At 51.4% G+C, this 25,069-nt stretch overlaps 1 protein-coding gene across 2 annotated transcripts; it reads right to left on the bottom strand.

Moving 5' to 3' along the window:
• Positions 1-1,460: 1,460 nt before the first annotated feature.
• IGHMBP2 (immunoglobulin mu DNA binding protein 2) lies at positions 1,461-25,043 on the bottom strand. Of its 2 annotated transcripts, none has more exons than XM_062494450.1 (15): positions 24,970-25,043; positions 24,129-24,298; positions 23,697-23,889; positions 23,123-23,220; positions 18,542-18,705; positions 17,613-17,813; positions 15,485-15,632; positions 13,597-13,771; positions 8,904-9,086; positions 8,372-8,490; positions 7,332-7,426; positions 6,915-7,038; positions 3,764-4,612; positions 3,270-3,448; positions 1,461-1,938 (listed from the first exon to the last, which is right to left on the bottom strand). In XM_062494450.1, exons 1-15 carry the CDS (start codon positions 25,041-25,043, stop codon positions 1,741-1,743), a joined length of 2,970 nt encoding a protein of 989 aa, XP_062350434.1. In that variant the 3' UTR covers positions 1,461-1,740. The 2 variants fall into 2 exon arrangements, with proteins under 2 accessions (XP_062350434.1, XP_062350435.1); XM_062494451.1 differs by having other exon boundaries at positions 3,270-3,442.
• Positions 25,044-25,069: the final 26 nt, after the last annotated feature.

Below are 25,069 nucleotides of genomic sequence, written 5' to 3'. Positions count from 1 at the left end.
TCTGGTTTGTGGAAGGTGATGGAGCTCTTCGTGGCACAGGCTGAAGAGCAGAGGATGCACTGGGGCCACATCCCTCCTTGCCTGGAGCCTTGGCTTTTCCTTGCCAGCAGGATGCTGGTGGGAAGCCAGGCTGGGAAACCTGGGGGTGTCTGGGGCCCAGTGCCATGAAACTGGCACCATGGGATGAGGCTGGGATGTGGCTGCTGGGATGATCTGAGCAGGGAAAAAAGCGTGAATGAACCATTTATCTATTTTTTCCCTGATTAAAAAGTAACTCCAAGGTGAGTTATCCCCTGAGCTGGTGACACTTTTCCCATCTGTCCTGCCCGACCCCTTCCCTTTGGGACATGGCTGGGATGTCCCTGTTCCATCATCCCCCCTCTGCTCTGGGCTCCTCCTCCTGCCCCTCTCCACTCATTGATGCCCAGATTCCCTTCTCCCACACTTGCACCTCTCCCTCCAGAAGCCTCCCTGTCCTATCTGCTGCCAGGGGAGCCTGTGCCATCCCTCCATAGGTGACACACGACCACCCCAGGCACCGAGACATGAGCCAAGGATGGAGGGGTTGGAAGGATGAGGAGGTTTTTGTGGGAAGTTGTTCACAGCCAGTACTCAGACCACAAGGTTTGGGGAAAAATTTGCTAATAAGCTATCCTAGTCAAGTATTTGGGAAGAGATAGAAATCCTTGGTTGTCTGGCAGCTCCTGCCAGCTGCTGAACTTTACTTGGGATGAGGTGAGCAACTTCCAGAGGTGCTGCAATCTGTGATGTTTAGCCCCAAAATGATGGGGAATGTGTGGGTTAGGCATTTTTATAGTGCTCCTCTCCAGCCATTCCTGCTTGGAGACACCTCTGCATCTTTTCCTTCATTCTGGGGACAAAAAATACTGCTGGAGCTCTTTTGGGGGTGGGATGGATGGACCCTGGGTGAAGGATTAGGAAAAGCTCCAGGATGGACACAAGGCTCCCCTCCCACCTGAAAAGCTCATGTGGCTGTACCTGCTGTCATTATGGGCTTTCCCAGTGGGAATCAGCCTCCAAGAAGCTCTGTGGGAAGGGCAGGACAGGTGTGGGAAGCATCAGGGAAGGGACAGGCAGTAGTGAGGAGGGAGGGACCTCCTAGTGGCACAGGAAGGCTTTCTCATGGAAATGGTTCCACATGCTGGAGCAGCTCCTCATGGTGCCAGTATGGTTTGGGGCTCGAGGCCTCCCCTTCCCCATCCCTATTTCCATCCCCAGGCACACCTGGAGCAGGGCTGAGCCCCCTCCTGAGCCCCTAGCCCAGGTGAGGAGGGAATGGCTGCAGTGTGGACAGGCTGGATCCCAAGTGGTGCCAGAGGATTGCTGGGCTGGGACACATCCATTTCCTCAGTCATCCTCCCTGGAGCACAGGGTCACGCAGGGTTTTTGGTGCCTCCCACATTCCTGCTTCTGGCCATCCATCATCTGCTGCTGCAGGATGTGACAGTGACAGCTTTGGGTGTTTAATGCCCATTTCACCAGCATGCTCTGGCCCCTGAGTGCATCCATCAACCATGTCCATAGGGATAACCAGGATAATACAGCAGCTCTCCCTCCCCTGCCTCAGCCCTGCAGCTCAGGAAAGCTCCCAGCTCCAGGATTTCCCCCCAAAATGGAGCCCCCTTATTCCACCCAGGCCTGGCACTGCAGCTTTGCCCTGGGTGGGGGCAGGGGAGCCAAGCTGCAGTTTTGAGGTTGAAAAAGCAGGATTCAGGTCCCTCATTTCTCCTTGTCTTTCTTTTTGCCCTTCCTCTGGCTCGTCAGCTCACTGAGCTTCTTGTCCAGGCGCCGCTGGAGGTGGGCTCGCTTGGCAGGATCCAGGGATTTGTCCTTGGAGCCACTCCCTGGGTACAGGATCCCTTCCCGGCTGATCCGCTGCCGTGCGTGGGCCTTGGCCTTCTCCCCACAGCCATGGACCTGGGAGAGAACAAACACCAGGCAGTGGGGCAGGGATCACCCATGTGGGAACCAGGGGCTTGCACTCCTGCAAGTCTGCAATTCCTTATTTGCATCCCCCTGAAATAATCTCCCATCATTTACAGCCATTCTTATCATTATGTTACATATTATTGTGTTGTTATATTACTTTATATAATTACATATATTCTATCACTTCAATTAATTATTTTATTATTTATCATTGTTTACTATTTAATTTAGTTTCATTTTATATTTAGATTCTACACTTTTACAGATTTATTTTTATACTTACTGTTTAAAATTAGTAATTACTATTTATAATTCTGTATTTTATTAAACCATCATTTATAGCTCCTCTCACACAGAATGAAATTTAAAGATCCAGGTCCTGGACTCTGAACAGCAAGTAAATCATCCTTTGGGATGGTTCAAGAAGCTCCTTCCAACTCCTTTCCAGTTAAATGGAAAAGGTGTTTTGGGAAATAGGAGACCTTTTTAGGCATGAATCTGCTGCTTTAATAACTCAAGTCCAACACTGGAATTATCTCTCACAGGTAAGATACTAAAATCTGATCCCTTTTCTTGGCCCATCCCAAAGTGATTTATGTTTCCATGGAATGGGGTCAGCCTGTTCCCTCAGAGCTGTGGCAGCCCTTTCCAGGGCCGACATGGATTTGAATCCCTGTAATTGTTGGAGCCTCGTTACAATTCAGCAGGGAATAAATCTCCATCTCCCTGGATGTGGATGGTGAGTGACCATAAAAACAACTATTCCTTGCCATGGAAACAGATAGCTCTTGACAGAGGGAAAAGCTTGCCAAGGATTTATAGGGCTGCTGAGCTCCAGGAGGCTCCACAGGGTGCAGAAGATGCAAGATGACGAACAAGGACACAGGGAATTTTGAATTGCTGGCCAGGCAGCACTGCACCACGCCTGACCTGTCCCCAGGAAGCAGAGACAATCTCCAGAGGGTTGGGATCATCCTCAGATTGCAGAGGGAGCATGCAAAGAGCTGGGAATTGAGTCCTGGCTTGCTTGAGCCTGAAACTTCTGCTTCTCCATTCCTGCTCCCTGCTCACTTTATCCATATGGCCTCAGAGTTTAAGTGCCAGAAAATGGTTAAGAAGGGCACAAAATGAAATGAGAACAGAAAAGCCCTTAGGAAGAGGTGAGCAGATCCCAGGTGCAGTACCTGCCAGCCCTGTGTACCTGAGCTCAGCACAGACTCTGACAGGGAGGGCTCTGCTCAAACTCCCTGCAAGGGAACCCTGCCCGGGGAGCTCCACAGGGAAGATTCCCAGGCTAAGCCCATCCTGCCCCTCCTTACCTCAGGGATGTGGTGGCTGAGGCAGAAGAGCCGCTGGCAGTGGTGGCAGAGCTGGCCCAGGGTGGTGACAGAAGCCTTGCAGCGGGGGAAACCACAGGTCCTGTCAGCTTCGATGGCAGCAGAGATCAGAGCATCGAAATCCTCTCCGGCCACGCTCCCGACCGCCAGTTTTCCTGAGCCTAGGAACAAACCCATCCTCCTGCAGCCACAGGGCAGCCTCTGCCTTTACACCCTTCCGTGTGGGCCAGGGACTCCCCTCAGCTCCTCTCCCTAACTCTTGGGAGCTCCCATGTGATTCCTGAGACTGTCTCCTGGGAAAGCATCCCCAGTGTTTTTCCTTTGACTTAAGGAATGTGCCTCGAGGTATCCAAACCCCTGTACCTGGATGCTACAGCCACTTCCCACCCCTCTGCAGCTTTCCAAGAGCCACATGCTCCATGCCCAAATCCCAGGGAAGAGCATTAATTGTGCTGGTTAGAAAAAGCCTGACCCACCTTTGGCTTCACTCTTGTCCTTTTTCCTGCTGCCACGGCTGGGCTCCTGCACCTTCCTCGCCACCTCCTCCTGCCTGGCTTTCTCCCTCTGGACTCTCTCCAGGTGCAGAGATTTCAGGTCCACTTTCCCTGAGCCCTGGCTGCTTTCCCCTGGCTTTGCAGGGTCAGTGGTATTCCCGCTGGGATGCTGGGGCTCGGAGGGCAGTGGGGGCTCAGGAAGGGGCTCGGAGGGCAGTGGGGGCTCAGGAAGGGGCTCGGAGGGCAGCGGGGGCTGCTTGGGGAGTCTCTTGCAGACACTGATGTACCTGTCCCGACCCTCCCCAGAGCTCAGGTGCTGCAGCCCATACTCCTCTGCCAGCATGTGAACCAGCATCCGCTCGTGGGAATTCAGGGATGCTGGGAAATCCAGCTGCGCCTCTCTGCTTGACAGGAAAGCTACCAGCATGGCCCTGAACCTGTCCCCATGCTCCTTTGACTTTGAGCCATCTCTCCCAGCTCCAGCAGCTCTTGGGGAGCTCTGTGCTCCTGGTTTATGGCTCCCTGCTCCTGGTTTCTGGCTCCCAGCTCCTGCTGCCACCGCCGCCTTGAGCTTCCGAGCTGGAGCCGGCTGTGCTTTGGGGCCCTGCTGGTGCTGGGCCCTGCCCTCCCCGGGGTAGTTTTGGGGCACGAGGTCATCCAGGTACTCGAAGGCGGAGCGCAGGAGGCCGTGCTGGGACAGGTGGTCCAGGAGGCGCCGCAGGAAGGGGCGGCTGCCCACGGTGTGGCTGTCACACACCACGGCCACCTGGCGCCGCGCCCGCGTCACCGCCACGTTGATCCGCCGCTCCTCGGCCAGGAAACCCACCTCACCTGGAATGACAGGAGGGAAGGGATACCACAGGGGACAGGGTTGCCTCCAAGCAGAGGTTTGGTCCAAGTGATCCGAGGATTTCTTGACTGGAAGGTGAGAGTTGGTGTTTATGGGGCTCTCTGGTCCCTGCTCACACCTGTTCCTCTTACTACTTGTGTTCCACAGGCTCCACACTGAGCTCTTGGGGTTGGGAAGATGTTGTACTTATGTTGAGATGAACTGGACTGGCATCACCATGAGTCCTTTATTAGAAAACTTTTCCTTCTTTCAAGCAATCCTGACTCTTTTTCTTACAGGCAGCACCACACACCTTTGACTCCTCTGTGCTGTCCCTTTCCTAGCCACCTTACCCTGTCTGTCCCTCACACAGCATCTTCTTACTTTGTCTGTCCCTCACCTCCACACAGCACAGCCAGTAGACTCCATCCCAAACTCCAGCATACTCTCAGTCTCAAGCTCTAACTCAAACTGTAACTAGTAGCCAGCTAGCCCACTCTTTTATAACACCACTGGGTAGGCACAGATGTTTCCACTCCTCAGTACACCTGTAATTCATTGGGAGAGATTGCCTTCTGGACTATCCTGTACTATCCTTTCAACCTATCTTCCCACAGGAAGAGGATGGAAGGCACGTGGAAAGGGGAAATATCTCCCTGCCTTGCCTATGACACAAGCTCAGCTTGGAGCTGGGAGCAAACACAAGCTGGAGCAGCATGGAAAAGGCTCACCTTGCAACAGAGGAGGGATAGCAGGTAAAGAACTCTCCCCTGAGTCCTACAGAGCTCCCTCCACTCCTAAATTCTCCAAGGTGTGTAGGAGCAGCCATTTGGGAACTTGGGGAAGTTTTGTTGTGCTCACAGACAGCAGTGCGAGCTGGCAGTGCCAGGATGACTCAGGCAGGATAGTGGAGTGTGGGTGGCTGCTGAGCTCCCAGCTCCAGGGAACAGCGAGGAGGCCAGTGGGGAAGAGATTAATGCCTCTGCCAGAGCAGTGCCCAGCCTGGCTCTGCCTCAGCAGCCTCATCTGTGCTGCCTTAGAGGGACATGGTGAGGGGCAGCCCCTCTCCCTGCTCTGCAGCTCAGAGAACAATTCCCAGTTTCTCTGATAAGGTTTCACCCAGCTGCAGGGGCAAATCCAACTCCTCTGAATCCTGGAATGGTTTGGGTTGGGAAAGGCCTTTAGGCCCATCCAGTTCCACCCCCTGCCTTCCATAGACACCTAATGGACACCTTCCATTATCCCAGGTTGCTCCAAGCCCCATCCAACCTGGCCTTGGTCCAGGGATGGGGCAGCCACAGCTTCTTTGGGCAACCTGTGCCAGGGCCTCCCCACCCTCACAAGGAAGAATTTCCTCTTAAAAGAATGTTTCCATCTGGATCAGGAATGGCTGCAGAAGCACAGGTCAAGAAGCCTCTAGGAAAACAATTGCAGCCCCACACCTGAGCTTTGGCCTCCCCCTGTGCAGGAGAAGGGGCTCTGGGACACTCATCCTCCCAGGGGTGAGTCACTTCTGGATCAGGACTATACTGAGTGCTGTCCCCACCTCCAGTCTCCCTACAAGGTTGCTTTTCCTCCTCTAGGTTTGGAAAAAGAGACACCTCCTTCTTCCACACGTATTTTTCCCCTTGCAGCCCTCAGCACTCAGCATTTCACCTCCACCAACACAGGAAGGGCTGCAGGGCTGTGGGTTTGGAAAGGGAATTGATCCCAGTATGGAACAGAGATGATCACGGAGTGATCCTGCTCAGCCAGCTCCACAAAACCTTTCAGCTCCTGCACAGGAGCCTTGTGCCCCCAGGGCAGCAGCTTTTTTCCAGCTATTAACTTTCACTGCAGCTGCTGATAGTGAAGAACTTGATTTTCCACTCTAGATTTTGCTCCCAAAAGCAGCATTTTCTGTGCATGGCTTGGGATGCCAGCTCCTGCTCACTGTCTGCAGGGAACTGACCCAAAATGGGCTCAAACCCCAATAAATTACCCCCCCCTCCCCGCCAACTCCCCTAAATGTGGGGCTAATGGGAAGTGACATTCTTAGGGCCTTGTTTTAACCATTTCTGAGGCCTCAAGGGTTAGGAAACTTTCAAACTGAGCAATCCTGGACCTGCTGTACCACAGGAGCCTCCTTTGCAGCCCTGATGGCACATACATTCATTAATTAAACGAAAAAGGCAGAAAAGGGAGGGTCTGCCAGTAAATCCATCCAGAGCCAAGTGTTAGAGCACTGCTATTAAACCACAGCACTTGGCTACACGACTTCCTTCCCATTCCTCAGGGAGCAACGCTCCAGCAGCCAAGTCTTACCTTTTCTGTTGGATCTGACAAAGGACAGGACCACTGCCTCCTTCTCCCTTCCTTGGAAACCATCCACTGATTTAATTTCTAGCTCAGGGTGGCTGTGGCAAAGGTGCTGTCGGAGCATGTCCACCTGAGAAACAGGCCAAGGGTAGCTTTTAAAGGAAATACATGGGTGAAAAGGATTGAAATGGCACGGTTTTGGGGGAAATCCCTCCCTCACAAACCCACAAGGATGAGCACTGGCATCTCCTGAAGCTGCTGCTAGAACACCACACTAACAGCTCTTCCCTCCAAGGCCTCGAGCTGCTCAAAGGTGCAGGAATTAGTCCTAAATGCTGGTTAAATTTGGCTCTGCATGCTTCTGGGATCTTGTGGTGCTCTGTGTGCAGGGAGTGGGGGGATGCCAGGAGAGGGACAGCTCACCTGGAGGTTGTAGGGGGCCACCACAGCAATGTCTCTGGCCTTCACACCAGCATCCACCAAGGCCTGGATGTGCATCCCCACCAGCTGGACCTCCCCTGGGACAGGAACAGAGTGTGACAGGGAATAGAGGCCAGAGGAATGTGCCCACCTCCCCCAAAACAGCAGGAAAGGCTGCCATGAACTGGTTATCCAAGATGATGCCTGGTTCAGAAGGATCTAAGGGGAAAATTAAATTCTGTATGACTTATTTCATGGTTTATTGGCTGGGCTTCTGCTTTGCAGCAAAACACAGCAATAAACATCAAGACTCTGCAGTGAGCTTTGCCAAAAGGCTGCCTCCCAAATTTGGGGAGATGTGCTTCTAATCCCCTGCTCCAAATCCCTGAGTTCTCTCAGACCAGGCTCTTTGGCTTTCTATGAGGGAACAAGAGCCTATTGTGCTCAGCAGGGCCTTGGGAATGGTGCATGGAAAAATGAGGCACTCAAATGATGGTGGGGTTCAAACAGAAAGTAAAAGGTATTTAAACTGGTAAAAACTGCCCTTCTATTTTCAAGACTGACTTTGCACTCAAGCTCTGCAATGAAACCTGTTTTTTTCAGGTGAAAAGCAGCAGGACTCTGTGTCCTAGGAAAATCCACAGAGAAGAGCCAGACAGGATTTCATGGAAGGAGTAGAGGACTGGGAGGTAATTCTGAGCCTTATCCATAGCTTCCCAAATCAGGCCTGTGCTCTGCCTGCTGCTATTTGCCCTTCCTTGGTGTAAAGCACTTGCCACAGGGATTCTCTACCCCGTCCCAGCCCTCAGCAAGGAGAGATGTCCCTGCAAGGGGACACAAGAGGCCACCCACAAGCTGGACACTGTCACCAGAGCTCCAACACATCTTGGAGTCCCTGGAGGTTGAGGATTTACAGAGGGAATGATCTCACAGCTAAGCAAGGCTCTCTGGGACCCCACCTTCCCCAGGAGAGACATCTGTGGGATGTGGCCAAGCCTGTGGTGGGCTGAGCACCTCAGTCCATCCATTCTGGCCAATGGTACCTGGATTGCCCTTGGACTGTTCATCCTCCACTTCCAGCTCAAACAGGCCACAGCCAGCAGTGTCTATGAGCAACAAGGGAGTGCTGGTCTCTTCCGTGGAGGAGACGCCTGGCAGGTCCCTGCACAAAGTATTTAGGAAATACAATGCTGATGTTACAGCAATATCCACACAAGCTCTGGCTGCCCCATCCCTGGAAGAGCTAGGCTGGATGGGATATGGAGTAGTCTGCTCTAGTGGAAGGTGTCCCTGCCTGTGGCATGGCACTGGGTAGGCTTCCAACCTTCCAACCCAAACCATCCCAGGATTCCACGATTATTATGGCAAAGGAGGACACAGAAGACAACTCTGCATCGCTTCTGGCTGCAGAGCAAAAAGGACAAACTCCCCCAGTAATGCCTCCTCAATGAAACAACGGATGAAAGAAAAACGCTGCACCAGCCACAGGAGGAGCGGAAAACTCCGCAGGGAAGGGACAAACAGGGTTGAAAAGGACATTTCAGCTCCTGTACCAGCAGAAAGCAAGTGACCCACCTGAGCAGGTGCTGTTCCACGGAGGGGTGCGCGCTCAGCCGGCCGCCGTAGAGCTCCGAGGACGCCCACTCCATGATGTCCCGGTGCATGCGGTACTGCACCGTCAGCATCCGCACCGCCCGCTCCCCGTAGTGCTCTGCCAATCGCTCCATCAGGCTCAGGGACAGCCCCTCGGCCGCTGCCCTGCGCGGAGAAGCAGCTCAAAGTGGGAGTGTCCATTCCCCGGTGATGGCCCAGGGCGGGATGGGACTCAGCCAGCCCTTCGCGACACACGAGGTGTCCTCGGTGCCGAGGGTGGCAGTGGGAATGCTCTGGGAGCACCTGCACTCACAGCTCAGCACCTTCGTGTGGCTCCCCAGGGGTGGCACTGTCACCTCTGTTCCACCTGGGTGCCAACAGTGCTGTCTGTCAGACCCTCAGGGACAGACTGGTGCCATGAGATCAGAGAAGCTTGGACACGGATCCTGCCCCTGTAATTCAAGCAATGCCAACAGTATGGCCCGAGAAGTCGCCACCCCTGGAAGTGTTCAAGGAACAACTGGATGTGGAACTCAGTGGTCTGGTCTGGTTGACAAGGTGAGGATTGGTCACAGGGTGGACTCAGTGGTCTTGGAGGCCATTCTCAACCTCAGTGATTCCATGATCCATCAGTGTAAGGCTACACTGGTGTTACTGCAAGCTCAGCCTCAGCATCACCCAGTGCATTGGGATCAGAGCTCCATCCCAAATTTTGGAATGTCTGGTGCTCACACAGCCAACCCTTGCTGGTTTCATCAAGACCCCTGCTGCTCCAGCATTTCTATCCTTCCCTGGCCACTCATACCAGACTAACTCACGGCTGCACTCATTGCTTTTTCACCCATTCAATCCCCATCACGTCCAGCAGCAACCCTTGTTCGTGTATGTGGCACAAATGAATCAAATTCCTATTGAATTCAGCTTTTCAGGAGCCTATTTGCTTTCTCCTGGCCTCACAGGGGGTTTGTTGGGAGGCTCCATCTAGGAAGAAGGATGGAAGTCATTACACTTGGATTTTGTCGGCATACAGAGATTTTTCATACTGAGGCTGACACTGAGAGGTGCTAGAGGCTGCCAGACACAATGAAGCAGTATGAAGATGATGGAATGATGACAGGGAACAGCTCAGGAAAATGCTTTCCATCAATCTCTGGGGTACAGCATACATCCAATCCCTGCCAGGGGAATTCCAGCACTCCATGGCCCCACAGTGAGCAGATCCTTGTGTCACGAGCCAGCCCTGCCATGCTCACCACAGGCACTTGGGAAATGTGACAAGAGACTGCCAAGTCATTAAACCTGCAGAAGGGACAATTAAGGACAAATCTTTCCAAGAAGCCAAATCTTTCCAATAGCTCTTCTCCTTGCTGAATCATAGGATGCAGCACACAGGCAAAAAAAAAAAATAAAAAAAGGGGGGGAGGAATAACCTCTGGATGGACAAGGCTGCAGGATGTGGGAGGTAGCAATTTGCCAGAGTTAGGCTGGGGTAGATGGGATGAGGGGACATAGCAAGATGTGAGGTTGGGAGATGCATTCCAGTTATCAGGAATTAACTTGATTCTCCCAGCTCCGCTCTGCCCACAGAGCCTGGATCTCCTGGACAGGAAGGAAATTTAGGAGGGAGAGCTGTTGGCACTCAGGTGCCTGAAACAGCCATTAAATCTCACAGCAAGCCTCAGGAATGATGTTCTTCCTTACCCTTCCAGCACCATTCCCACCGCAGGGATCCACAGGAGGTTATGTGCTGAATTAATAATGAGGAATTAATCTGCTTGGGAATATTTCACCTGTTAATAATTTTCTGTTATTTTACCACTCAATTAATTCCTATAGTGGTTGATTCCTCTGCCAATGAAATCCCGAGTGCCCTGAGATTATGTTTTTTATCTATTGATTGCTTTAGAGAAATAAAATTGGGATAAGAGGTTGGGCAGACAGAACCATGCATGGGATGCTTGGGAATATCTACTTTAAAATGCCTGAAAGTACAACTGGGAAAGGCAGAATTCCCAAACCCAGCCCACAGCAAGCAGGATTTGCTGCTAACATGGTTTCACCTTGTTTTGCCTGCAGGAAATGCTGTGCTGGGCCAGCCTGCCCTGTACGTGTCCAGAATGATTAGTACTGGAAAAAAAAAACCCCAGGAATTGTTTCCTGTGGAAGACTGGAGCTGTGTCCTCAGTCATGGCTTCTTTTTTCTTATTCATCCCTGAGACAGGAGATGCTGGTGTGACTGATCCCTGCACTACACACTGGATTTGGCTGGAAAAGCCTGGAGAAGGAGGTTGCTGTGTTTTCCCACCTCAGGAACTCCACATTAATGGGAGTTAATTCACGGATGTGCACCAGGACATTCCAGCTGTGGAAGCTACCAGAGAAACCCAAGGCCTGGCACTTCAGTGACAAAGTGAAAGGAAGTCCATTCAGACTTGCCATAGGAATCAGCACATGGATTTGGGATGGTACACACATCCAGACTGACCACTGACAAACAAAATGGCAAAATATCCCTGTGTTTGTCCAGGAAATGGGTTGAGAGCAAGAGCTTTGGTAAGCATCTGAGGGGAGTAAAACCAAATTAATACATCAGAGCCCTGATGTGGAGATTAATTAATTGGGAAACAGACAGAATGAGGGCTCCAACGAGGCAAACAAATGTTCCTGTCAGACTACAGGAATGGAGATGCCCACAGGGACAAGGACAAAATGGAGCACGAGGACCTCCAAGATGGAAGCTGCTGCCTGTGAGCCTTGGCTGAAGCTGCCGAGGGGGAATCAGAGGGGGCTGGAATTTGCCAACATGGACTGGAAGGTGTGTGTGGGGATGCCTGTGCATCCTGGGACAACTCCAGATGTGTCAGAAAGCAGGGAAGAGGAGCAGCCTTCAGACCCTCCATCAAACACTCTCATGAGGTCACTGCTGACAGAACAGGTAAATGCTGATTCCATGAAGGAAAAAGCAGGTAACAGGAAGGTGGATGTAGTCCCACAGCATTCCTGCTGGACAGAGGCTTCCTGCCTGAACAGGGCTGACTTCCCCTGCTGTAGTAACAGCCAAGCCTCCTTCCAGCCAGGATTCATCCTGGCTAAGTTCAGACCCTTCCCCATGGCCCCAAAAATAGGAGCCCACCCACTCCGGGCCCGCTGTCATCAATGGAGAAGGGGAAGGTGGGTGGAAGGGTTGAAGTCCTCCGCATGAATCATCCCTGGAAATAGCTCCTTGCTTCCTCTGAACCACAGAGGAGGTGGCAGGTGATCTGGGGCCTTTGTGGGAGCTCTGGAAATACCCAGGGAAGGAAGAGGAAGGGATCTGCTTCTGCACCACTTCCGGGGCCTGCAGGGAATGTGGAAAGCCCAAAACGGGGCTCTCCAGTATCCCACTGATTTGCATCACAGTTGTTCAGGCTGGAAAAGATCTTAAAGATCGTGGAGTTGATGGAGAGAAAAGCAGGAGGAGATCCAGGAGCTCTGCAGGACGTGAGGAGGTTTTTTGCTGACAGCTTCAGCCAAATCTCCTGGCAGCAGCCACCGTGACAGAGCAGAAAAAAAAAAAAAACAGCTGCTCTAATGTTTCTGGGAGTGAAGAAAAGCATCTTTTTTCTCAAAAGAGGGAGCCAAAAGTGACACCATCTGGAGTGACAGCCCCATTCCAGGGATTTTTCCTGTGTTTTCCCCTTAATCTGACAGTTTGGTGGACCCAGACTGAGGTAGACCTAGCTGGGTGGACACTATGGAGCATTACAGAGCTATCATGCAGTTTTTCTGGAGGAGGAGCAGAACTTTATGTACCACATACAGAAAAGAATAATAACCATGAAATTAGAAGGACCAAATGGCCCATTTCTTCTTGCTACCAACAAGTGCCTTGCTTGGAAAATCCAGGCATGGACAGCCAGCCTGCAAATACCCAGGGAATAAACAGTAGTACACCAAGAGTGGAGAGCTCTGGAGAGGCTTTTGGAGCTCACCAGCTTGGACACCTCCAGGCAGTTGAGCATGTGTTTATCACCTGCCAAGATCTGCAGAACAGAAAGCTTTTGGGCATCAGGGAGAGGTAAAATGAGAGGATGCTGCAGCGCCTGAATGTTGCTCTCACTGTCTCTTGGCCATGTGCTGGGAGCTGCTGCCTGCCTTGGATTTTTCATTTCCTGTGTTCAAAATTCAAGTGAGATGGCAATTATATGTCTTGTTCATTATCTTCTGGAAGCAGGAGAGGATGTTTATAAAGTCAGCCCTATTTCTCTGCTCCTGTGGTTCAGTGATTTCAGATCTGGAGCTGCCTAAACCAGATAAACATGAGCACATTTATGTTCTAAATGACTCAAAGATTCCTCAGTACCCTTTGCAGCATCTCCCTGGAAGCACAGGCAATTTCCACTATCCACAGATCTCTTCCACAAACTACCTGTTCTTATTATCCACGCTGTAGGGACTGGGAGTTTTTACAATCCCTGAGGTGTGTGATAATGCAGCATCTCACTGGGCCAATTCACATATTAATACATTAAATACATAAATGTGGAAGCCACAGAAGCAGAATTAAAGGAAATACTTGGATTATCCTGAGGATGAGCCCAAATGCATCCCACAGAGCCTGCAGGCAGCACAGATCCCCACCACAAAACCAGGATTCAGAAGCTACACAAAGAACAGGAGGATCCAGAATTTTTACCTGTGGGAGATGATGGTGGGGGGCAGCTGCTTGTGATCCCCAGCCAGGATGCACTTGGGAGCCTTCAGCAGAGGAATCCAGCAGCTGGCTTCCAGAGCCTGGGCACACTCATCAATCACCACCAGGTTAAAGTGGGTTTCAGGCAGCAGCTTCAGGGGGCCATCTGAGGAAGCACCTGGTGGAAGGAGAAGGTTCCCAAGTGAGCAGGGAAGCAAGGAAGAGTGAGGAATCTGCTCTGGAAATAAACCTCACAAGCTATAATAGTGATTGAGGCAAGTGAAATAATGTTTCTTTGCAGATATTTCGGCAATTCATCACTGCCAAACATATATCCATTGATATGTGTAAGTCAGGATTCTTTTTGCCAGTTCCTCTTTGTCCTTTTTTACCCTGGCATCTGGGCCCAAAAGCTTCCAAGTATTTTTGGGAACAGCAGTGAAGCCCAGAAGCCAGAGAGAACAATATGCTCCAGTGTTTCATCTGGAGCAGAGCAATGAACACCCACCTTCCTGCTGCCCCTCAGTGCCAACAAAACTAATCCTCAACTGAGAGGGTGAGGGACTGACTGGGGATCCACCTGTCTGGAAACTGAGGGACACTCTGAGAGGGAGAGATGGGCTGAGACCCCTATGCCTCTGCTCTTCTTTGTGGCACTGGGAAGAGGGAAAGGAGACTGGAACCATCAGAAGTACCTTTGTAACATTTGTCTCCTTCCAGATATCCTTTTCTATCCCAGATCTACTGATACTGATCCAGGCATTGATCAGAAATCTGAATTCCAGGAGCCCTGCAGTTCACAAAGAAGGATGCAAAAGGAGGAAGGCAGGGTGAAGAAACCAGTCTCCCAGCCCAGAAGATTTTTATTTGCAGAAATATCTTTTTCCAAAGCTCCCAGACCTCTCAGAGCTGTGCTACTGCAGCTCTGAGAGTGGGAATTCAGCTTTGCCACTGTAAATCCTGCTGCTTCTGCACCTCTGCATCACTTCAGATATTCCAGTTTGCCACCAAAGACACTGTTTTCCTTCCAAAACTGTTTTCCAGCCTGAATGAATACGCTTTGGTGAGTTGTACAGTTATATCTTGAGTTTTGCCACTTGCATAGACCCCTTGGCTGGGAAGCTCCAGTTTCAGGGAGAATCACAGCTGAACAATAAAAATACCAGTTTTACTGGGAGAAAGAAATCTCTCCCTTTCTTTCAGGCAAGTACAAAGGAGAGGCCAACTCCCAGGGACTAGGATACAGAAGGATTTCTCTTTCCACTAACTTTCATTCCAGTAACTAGCATTTTTATGACCTAAAATTATTGATGTTTCCTTTCAACAAATGATCCTTGAGCAACCAGATCTGAAGATTTTAAGTGGGCCCTGGAGTATGAAACAGCTGAGCCAATAAAGCCCTTCCACATGTGCCAAACCTTCCCAGCTGGAGTTGCAGATGCCTGATGGACACCTGGAACTGCTCCCTAAAATCCTGTGTCACATCATTTGGGTGAGTGCAGAAGCAGCCACATGCAGCCTGGGAGCAGGCTGTGGAAACACGTGCTGGATTCCATCAGTCCTGAAAAGGGTCCAAGCAGGGAAGCAATGCCATGTGATTTATGCAATCTGGAGCAGATTGCACACCTCCAGCAGCACTTGTTTACTCACTGCACTCCCAGCTCCTACTCACAGCTAACAGGGGTCCTTCCAGATCCACATTCTGTGCTCAACAACCTCCTGTGAGGAGTGGAAGCTGGGAGAATCCCACTGGGGAGGGGTTTGGGAAACTTTGCTGAGTTCCTGGAAGTTCAGAGCAAGTGTCCCAGCTATCCCAGCAGGATGCTGCCTTGCAGAGCACGTGGTTTACCTGGCAAAGGGAAGGAAAACACCGAGCAGGAGGATCTCACACCTGTGTTGGTGGCAAGGACAATGCTGGCCTGGCTGAGGGCTGCAGCCATGGCAGCCTCTTCTCGCTCCTTCAGCTCCTTCCTCAGGGTCTTAATCTCACCCAGAAAATGGCTTCGCTCTCCCTTGTCTTGGGCCTTTTTGGTTTTTGCCTAGAAAATAGAAAAATTGGGATAGAGCTAACTGCTGCTGCTCAGTTCTGGCCATGTCTTTGACTGGCCAAAGCATCTGGGCACGGAGCAGGGAGGAATGTTTGGAAGAGGGGTCTTATTCCTCTGCTGGGGGAGGGACTGGGATTCCCTATCTTGTTCTGAGGAAGCAGAGCCTTTCTGGAAGCAGGAGGTTTCCCAAGCCCCAGCAGCAGCTCTGCCACCTCAAACTGACCTCTCTGAGCTGCTGGAAAGGATCCAGAGGAGCATCCAGACAGGCCCAGGGCATTTTTTAGTATGTATTAAATGTATCTACCAACCCACCAGCACTGGGCACCAGCACTGCCAGAGTAACAGCCATGGGACCACAACTCAGCTATGGCTCACTGAGCAATCCCAGATGGAAATTGGGATTACTTCCCTGGAGGTAAGGCTGATGACTTGGGAAGGATGAAAAAGCTGCAGACAGAAGCTCTTATATGCAGCCAAAACAGTAAGACCTGCTGGTTCCTAGTCATGCCATGGATGGATGGATTTTCCAGGGTCTAACATGGATCAGCTCAGCCCCCTGTTTTGGTTGAATTCATGAGTATTTAAAACTGAAACCTCCATGCTTCTGTCAGGTGTGGTCAAAACGAGCTCAGGAATTCTAGGGGTGGAATCACAGGCCCTGAGGATATGGTCAGTCTGGATGTCACCCATTCCTCTTTAGCAATTAGAAATATCAGCTCTGATCATCCCCACCTGCCTCATATGGGCTCTCTCATCCATTCACTGGTCTGGGAGTCTGTTTAAGGCCAGCTCATGGATCCTGGATTCCCTACCTTGTCCTCCTGGACTGTTCCCTAATCCTGCTCAGCATCCCTGGAGCTGAACTGGCCCTGGACCTGTGCTGCATTTCCTTCTCAGGTACTGTGGGGCTGAAACTTTGCTGGGGCAAGGAATATCCAGAAGCTGAAGTCCTGGGAATCTTGAGGTGAGGGAAGGAGGCACAAAGGGGTAGGAAATGCCTTAAGAGGGCACAGGTTTTAATTTCTGTTACTGCTCCTTCTGTGGGCTGGGGTGAAGGGAAGAAAAGAGAAGAGTCAAAACATGCAGGTGCAAAGGGAGGAATTATTCCAGGGAAAAATAGGGAATGTGACAGCAGAGAAACAAGAGGCAGGAGGAGGAAAAGCTGGGTCAGGACGTTGGAGATGAGCTCTCTGCAGCCAAGGGCAGCTTCTGCGACAGACTCCTCTCAAGGAGATGAAAGGGAAAATTAATCACCAGTGAGAAAGATGGAAAATAAATTAAGAAGTAAAAAAAAAATGGCTTTTGGACAGTAGTGCTGCCAGGAAAAGGAAGAAAAAGAACCTCATTAGCATAAAATCCTCACCCCCAAGTACCAGAGCTAGGTTGCAAGAGAATGTTAGGAAAATAAGGGTGAGAAAGAAGAAATTAAGGATGCATTTTTGAATGTGCTCTGATTTCTACTTGAGGTGGCTGAGAGTGGGAGGAAGTATCAGGACAGGCAGACAGCTTGTTAGGAAGTGAATTAATGCTGGGAATGTTTCTCTGGTAAAGAGGAGGGCATGGATCAGGCCAGACAGGTGATGTGAGGGGCAGCAGCTCCCCACACAGCAACAGGGACTGGAATTTTCCCACTTCCATGAGGGATTCAGGCAGGAGGAGTTCTGCCCTCCAGCACATGAAGATCAGAGAATCCCAAAATGGTTTGGGTTAGAAGGGACTTTATGGATCATCTCATTCCTACCCCTGCCCTGGGCAGGGACACCTTTCACTATTCCAAGTTGCTCCAAGCCCTGTCCAACTTGGCCTTGGATACTTCCAGAGATGGGGCAACCACAGCTTCTCTGAGACATCCATCCAAGCCTTCCCACCCTCCCAGGGAAGAACTCCCTAACATCTGCCCTTCAATGGGATTTCCCGAGGCCGTGTATATTCCCACTCCCCCTCCGCGGGATGTGCTGCAGGGCCACGCACCCAGGCGTGGTCGATGTCCCTCCTGATGTCAGCCACGATGTGGGCGCTGTCCCCGCGGGCCAGCACGGCGTCCAGGCAGTGCTGCTGGATGGGCTGGAGCAGGCGGGCGGGGTGTCCCAGCCGCAGCAGCCGCGCCCTGCAGCCAGCCAGCCGCTCCACCAGGTTATCCACGGCCACGTTGGACGGGGCACAGCACAGCACCTGCCAGGGGACAAACACAAGCACCTCTGAGGGCATCCAAAGGCTGGAGCTGAGTTATCCAAGCAGGAAGAAGCACAGAGAGGGAGACCAGTGTGCTTCTGTTCGGAATAAATTACTGGCATCACCACAGGTGATGCTTTTGCACTGCTTCTGTAGGGTCCCCCAGTGAATCCCAAACCTAAGCTCTGTCAGCACCTCCTTGGAGCTGGTGGGGAAGTCCCTGGTCCCTGCAAGTCAAGCCAGGATCTGGATTAGCACAGATCCAACAGGAGCTGCTCCAGCTGCCACAAAGCCCAGGAGTGTGTAAAATAATCATAGAAACCTGGAATGTTTTGGGTGGGACCTTAAAGCCCAGCCAGTATCCCCCTGCCATGGGCAGGGACACCTTCCACTATCCCAGGCTGCTCCAAACCCCATCCAACCTGGCCTTGGACACTTCCAGGGATGGGGCAGCCACAGCTTCTCTGGGCGCCTTGTGCCACGGCTCTACCACACTCACAGGGAAGGATTTCTTCCCAATATCCCACCTAAATTTCCCTTCTTCCCATTTGAAGCCATTTCCCCTTGTGGTGCCACCATCAGTTCCGGATGAAGAATCCCTGTAAAGACTCCCTGTAGGCCCCTCCCATGACTGGAATGCTGCTCTGAGGTCTCCACACAAGGAGAGGCAGTCACTGGTGGCCACTTGAGGTGGTCCCTGTCACCACAGCCCTGGCACCAAGCCTCACCTTCAGGCCCTGCTGCACAGCCTGCAGGATGATCTCCACCAGGGTCGTGGTTTTCCCTGTGCCAGGAGGCCCATGGATGATGGCCAGCTCCCTCTGAGCCAGGGAGAAGGACACAGCTTCCCTCTGAGACTCATCCAGGGAGGCATTGAAGAACTCCAGAGGCTCTGGGAAGACAACAGGAGAGTCACTGATACCTCAGCCCCAACTGGGAAGAGGCTGAGAAGCACAAATCCAGAAATATATGTAGCTCTATGCAGCAGGCCCAAATCCATTTGATAACGAGGAGAACCTTGGGAGGAAAGCACTGAGGGGGCTGAAGGCAAAAAGAAGCTTTTACCCAGAAGGTAAAAATAAGCTTTTTATGCTTCCAAAACAAACAGGCTCCCTCTCCATCCTGCATCCATGCTTCGCCATCCCCTCCCCAACCCCGATACTTGGCCTTCAGCCAGTCAGTGGTGCAATTCCCAGAATTTAAGAGGCATTTAGCTGGTCCAGCATCAAACAGGTAGATTTTTCTGACTCTGGAGGGAGCTCTGGGTTTGTTTTACAGGAAAACCAGCAACCTGAGTGAAATCTTCAATGAAAATTGGGGAGGAAGTAACAGGTCTGGAAAACAAATCCCTGCCAGTGAACAAACCCAGTGCAGCACCAGTGAAAAAGCAAAGAAATCTACAGAGTGTGTGAGCAGAACAGAGCAGCCCTGTGGTGGTCAGCCAAGACTGGGAATGAAGGCAGAAAAAGGTACAAAGAGCAATTTAAAGGATAAAACTAAAATTAGTTTCTGCTTTAAGGGAGGCAAAAAGAGAAAAGAATATGCAAATCGCATTAGAAGAGAATTGCTTTCACTGCAGAAGACTGAATTCTCAAAAGCTGCTTTTTAACCTCCCAGATTTATCTCATTTAGGCCCAAATTTATTCTCATCCCCCCCTCTAATCCTAATGTTAATCTCCTTGTTCATTATGGGAGTTAATTACAGCAGGGATGATGACTCATTACACTGAGGTTTCCCGAAAATAACCTTCCCACAAAAGCTTATATAAGACATGTCTCTGGGCATCCTTCCCTGCTGGGCATCATGTGGTTCATCCTTGTCTTTGCATTAAAGGCTGGATTAAAAACATGGAAATTTCTTCTGGTTTTAAGCAGGTGAACCTGTGTGTGGCCTGTAGCTTTTGAAGCAGCACCTCTAAATGAGGTTAAACAAAAGATATTCAGTAGAGAAGGTGATGATGAAGAGAGAAATGGGGCTAAAGGTGCTTTTTGCTGTCACTGTGCCTCTTGGTTTATCTATTATAAATTTTGGGTGAGTGTGTTAATGACTAAGACAAGACCAGGAAGCATCCCATGGGCTGGGAAAAAAGCAAGAATAGCCTCAAACCTGAGAGGCTTTTCCCACAGTGAGGAACAGCAGGGATGTGGGAGTCATTGATGCTTCCTTCCTCAAGGATGAGCTCAGGAATTTCTCCAGCCCTGTGCCCACCCTCATCCCTCCTAAGCACATGCTGCCAGGAGCTGCTGTGTGGGAATGCTGGGAATGTGCCTCTCCTGGGCTAGCCACACTGGTGAGGAGGAGGGAAGAGCCTCTTATGGGATGCTGTGGCTCTTCCAAACTCTTCTCCCTGCAGCAGCTGGGCTCCAGGTATCCTCTCCTGAAGAAATCCCTGGAATGTGGCAAGGTAATTGTGGCCTGATGCACAACTCCACTTGTTATTATTGAAAACCAAATCACCTTGGCCATCCAGCTCAGTGCTCCAACATTCCCAGGAAATGAGATGCTTTTTTGCACAGTTCCAGCAGCTCTGGTGAGGCAGGGGGTTGGGGGCTGATATCCAAGCCCCCAAGAATGGGGTCTTTGCCCCAAAATTGGATGGGAATGGCCCATCCTGGGAGAAAGAACCCAGGTTTTCCAGAGCTGGAAGCCCTTTCCAAGGTATATTCCTCCCCAAAAGCAATCCGGACCCCCCCAGCAGCTCCTCCCTGGCACAACCTCACTGCAGCTAAAGCTGCTGGACAAAATCTAGATGGGTACTTCAGCCTGGATCAGAATTTTCCCTGTTCTCCAGAGGAAATATGTGGCAGCTGAGTTGTCTGGATTGCTTAGTCTTCCCCAAGAATCTCAGAGGCCTCTCCATGGCCCCTGTGATGACAGGAGGTGTCATGGGGCAGAGGGATGAGGAGCATCTCAGGGATTTTTTCCTTGTGCCACAAGGCCAAGAAATTTTCTTGCTGGAAATCCCTGGTGCTTCCCCAGTGCTCTGCTGCCAGATTGGCTTTTTCTGAAGACATTCCTGCCTTTTCACCAGGATTTTTAATTGCTTTTTTAATTTTTACAACTACAGGCAGAGCTGGACACAAGCCAGGCCTTCTGGAGCCAGGAACAAAAATGAACATTCCTGAGTTTCTCCAGCCCAGGAGCATAGGAGAGGGCTGGTGGCTATCAGTGACCTGCACAGGTAAAGCAGAACCTGCTTTCCAAGGGGAAAATGGACATGTCCCTCTTGGATGGCCAGGAAGAGCACAGCAAGCAGAGCAATGCTGGCCTCTGCTGGTAAGTAAAGCCTCTCCACTCTCTCCCCATTCCCAAAACGTAGGGATGCAGGGATCCCACATGGATGCTGGGAGCAGGGGAGGATTGTTTGAAGAAGATTCCAGGTGTAGAAGCTCCAGCAGGGCCAGAGGTGCAGATCAAAGGGGAAGGGAGACAAAGAGGGCATTTTTGATGGGTGAGCACCTGGATTCTGCTTCCCAGAGAGTCTGATAAGAGCAAAATTCCTGCTCAGTTCAGACTCTGCCCTTTGTGGAAAAATTGTTCTCTCTCTTGGAATCTTCCTGGAGGCAGCAAGGTGAGGTGTGGAAGTGCTTTGTGCCAGTCCCAATCTTTGCTGCAGATCCAAGCAACCCACTGGAGATACCTTCCTCTCCTTTTGACTATTCCTTAGGTTCTTCTTCCCCCACAGTCTGTCCATGTTTTTGGACGTGCCAAGGGTATTTATTGCAGCATGTTTAAGTGTTTTGAAAGGACTTGGGCTTTGAGGTGCTGTGTTGGAGTGCTGCTGTCTGGTAAATAATTACTGAACAGCGCTATCAGAACCCACCTACAAGATTCCCTGATTGAAAAATTAGGAGTCTTATCTTGTCCCCCACACTTAAAAAAAAAAAATCAGATTCAAGCTTCTGCTGCTGCATATTTCACCTGCTGGAGTGGATTTTGCCCTCTCTCCCACCTGTGGCTCCCTGGCTTCTGAGGGAAGCGAGCTTGTCTTGCATCCTAGACTGGTGTTGACACAGATGTGTGTCTAGACAGCCAATTTCATGAGATGTCCAGGGTTTATTAACCCAGCCTGCTGCTGATGGGTTTGCTTGAAATCAGGTAATGGATGGGATGAGACACATCCCCAGAGAAACCAGGCTAATGGGTGCTTTGTCATGGAAGGAGAAGCTGTGACATGGAAAAGCTGCCTGAGTGTTGTGAGGTTTGTCTGGCAGAGCCCTTCAGCTCAGGGCAAGCTTATTCCAAGTTCTTATCCCTTAATTCCTGGCTGGTGCAACACCTCTCCAGCTGGGGAGGAAGCAGCTCTGAAGGGAGGAGGGAACTGCAAGGTCTTGGAGTTCATATTGCACCTCCTCTGTCTAACGTGGCTCAATCTATCCATCAATATTCCCGGTGCTGAGGAGCTGGAAAATTCATCTATGCTGAGCCTGGCACAGCTGAGTGATGTGGTGAAAAGGAGTTTACCTTCATTAGAGGTAGTTCTGCTGCCTCGGGGGTAAAAGCACTGTTGAGGAAAGTTGGTTGATTAAAATTTAATTATTTTATTTAATATTAAAACCTTGAGTGCACCAGGGTCCCCAGGCAGCCAAAGGGCTAAAAGGTTTGACTCAGACTGGGATCAGTGCTTAGAGAAATGGGGATAGGACTCATTAACACCCATTATTTTGTCCCTGGCACATCCTATTGGAAGTCAAGCCTGGCTGGAGGGGATGGGAGAGAGGCAAACCATGGTGGGCAGCCAAATCCAGGAATCCAGGGAAGACAAACGGTGTGGGAAGCTGTGGAGGGGAGGAAAAGGGGCAGAACAGTGGCAGGGATGGATGGCACGAGTTGGGGAGAGCAGACCTGAGCTCTGTACATGGCTTAGACACAGCTCACCCGGCTGGGCAGCCCAACCCACCCGCAGCTCTCATTCCATGATTTTTGCATCCTTCCTTTCTGTCAAGGGATACTATCCATTAGCAGCTGTTGATATCTGATCAGAGGCTTTGCTCTCCCCGTGGCTTCTCTGAAAGGTGAAGCTGTGTAATTTCACTTTTGTTCTCTCCAAAGAAGCACAACAGAGTGGATACTACTTATATCCAAGTCTTTTTCAAGGTTCTTCCTGTGAGGCAAGTGTGCCCAGTACAAACCAGTATGAATACAATGCTACCAGTTGCAGCACCACTGATGACTCGCACTGAGCACTGGGGTCTTTTCTGGAATAAAGTGGCTGCACTTGTGGATAAAAACAGGGATTGCAGCTATTTATGTTCTCGTGGGCAATTCCCAAGGATGCCCATCAAGTCTGATAAAAAAGAATTCTTACTTGTTTCAGGGAAAGCCCTGGGAGCAGAGGCAAAGAAGAGGACATCAATCAGGTCAGAGGCTGGGCCACCACGGTACTGCTTGAGTGCAGTTAAAGCTCTGCCAAAGAAGGGAATATCCAGGTTACAGGCACAGCAGGAATTCTTTGGAGACTCCCGAGTGCCCAGAGACAGGCTGTGAGTAAGGACTGAACTACTCCAAAGCTGAACAATGCCACCCCACAAGACTAATCCCACACAATTCCTGCATCTCCCAAACCCTTTTGTACACATCCCTGTGCTGGTCAGGCTTCCACTTCCCATTGTCCCTGTTTGGTGCAGCCAAATGTGCTTTTTCAGGATGTTTACCCAGCAAGGAGCTGTTCACTCCTCCTACCAGGATGGAAAAGGCCTTGCACAGAACCCAGAGCATTCCAGAGGGGATGCAATGGGACCAAAACACAGCTGGGAGAGGGCAAGGGAAGAGCAGGACCAGGGTAAACTGAGGCTGTTGTGAAAATGACAAAACCAAACTGGGAAGGCTCTGGGAAGAGCTTTTCCAGACTAAACTTGGCACTGGGCAGAGTGAGCCCTCACCTTTTGAGCCTGTTGTAGGTGACGTCGTTGGCCAGCTTGAGCAGGCGGAAGGAGCGCTCCTGGTCCAGGGCCAGCTCCCCATCCCGGGGCTCCTCCAGGGCCACCGTCACTGCCTTGGGGGTGGCTCGTGTCACCACACCCGTGCACAGCAGGTCCCCCTGCCCAGCTGACTCATAGAGCCCCACGATGTCCCCTGCAAAGGTTTGAAGGTGAGAGTGAGGCTGAGGCAAATCTGTCACTGTCCAGGGAAGTGTCACCATCCCGGATCCCTGGAAACATTCAAGGCCAGGCTGAATGGGCTTTGGAGCAACCTGGACTAGCGGAAGCCCACGGCAGAGGGTAGGAGTGGATAAGCTTTTAAGGTCCTTTCCAACCCAAATCATTCTAGGACTGTATGATCTGTTTCTTTGGAAAGACAGGAGCATCACTGACCAGGTCCAAAGCTGTTGGAGGGCAGCTCGGTGTCCAAATCCCACTTCCTGGGCTGGAATGTCACGAGGAGACGCCCATAGAGGCCGGTTCTCTGGCTGCTGACCTGGAGCTTGAGCAAGCAGACACCTCTCCGCTGCAATTCCTTCAAGGAGACACTCTCCTGCCATGCCCTGGGAACCACACATGGGTGGGAACACTATGGGGTGAGGCTGCTGAGGGTCACAGCTCCAGGGGACAGATAAGGAATGACCTTATCCTGGCTCCTGGCACCTCCATCCTCATGGCTGGGTAAGTGTAAGAGTCTGTACCCCCAGCTTGTAAGAGGGTGACTCAGTCCTATGGGGGCAAGTCCAGCAGGATTCCCCATGGATCGCATTCCTGTGGGGTGAGGTTTCTATTGGGGTGGGCTGCTCATAACGGTAGGATTCCAGCAGCATTCCCACAGGTGACAGGAGGGTTTCCTAGAGGTGACAGTGGAGGATATCCCAGGGTTTCCATAGGTGACAGTGTGTCCCAAGGGAGGGATCCCTCTGTGCTTCCCATGGGTGACAGCGGGTCCCAGGAGGGATTTCCCAGGGTTTCCTAGAGATGACAGTGGGTCACAGAGGAGGGGTCCTTCTGTGTTTCCATAGGTGACAGTGGGTCCCAGGGCAGAATCTCCCAGGGTTTCCATGGGTGCCAGTGGGTCCCAGAGGAGGGATCCCTCTGTGTTTCCCATGGGTGACAGCGGGTCTCACCTGAGTGTCCCTCTGTGTTCCCTACGCGCCACAGCGCCCCCGTGCCCCCCCATCCGCCCCGAAACCCCTGGACGGGGCCGATGCCTGTCCCGTGAGTGCCGCACCTGCTCTGTGCCAGCTCGGCCTCCCGCTCGTCCCTCAGCAGCTCCAAATGCCTCTCCGCTGCCTCGGCCGCCATGGCCCCTCACGTAAATCCCGCCCCTC

The sequence above is a fragment of the Cinclus cinclus genome, chromosome 6, assembly GCF_963662255.1.
Source record: "Cinclus cinclus chromosome 6, bCinCin1.1, whole genome shotgun sequence".
Taxonomy (NCBI): domain Eukaryota; kingdom Metazoa; phylum Chordata; class Aves; order Passeriformes; family Cinclidae; genus Cinclus; species Cinclus cinclus.
This window is presented reverse-complemented; position numbering and strand designations above follow the sequence as displayed.

What these genes read in the sequence shown, in the direction of transcription:
- IGHMBP2 (XM_062494450.1), bottom strand. Translation starts at nt 25,043, where the DNA reads ATGGCGGCCGAGGCAGCGGAGAGGCATTTGGAGCTGCTGAGGGACGAG. An exon ending in GTGGAACAGCACCTGCTCAG is followed by an intron (nt 8,491 to 8,903) that starts GTGGGTCACTTG and finishes TACTTTGTGCAG; the next exon opens with GGACCTGCCAGGCGTCTCCT. An exon ending in ACAGTCCAAGGGCAATCCAG is followed by an intron (nt 7,427 to 8,371) that starts GTACCATTGGCC and finishes TTCCTGTCCCAG; the next exon opens with GGGAGGTCCAGCTGGTGGGG.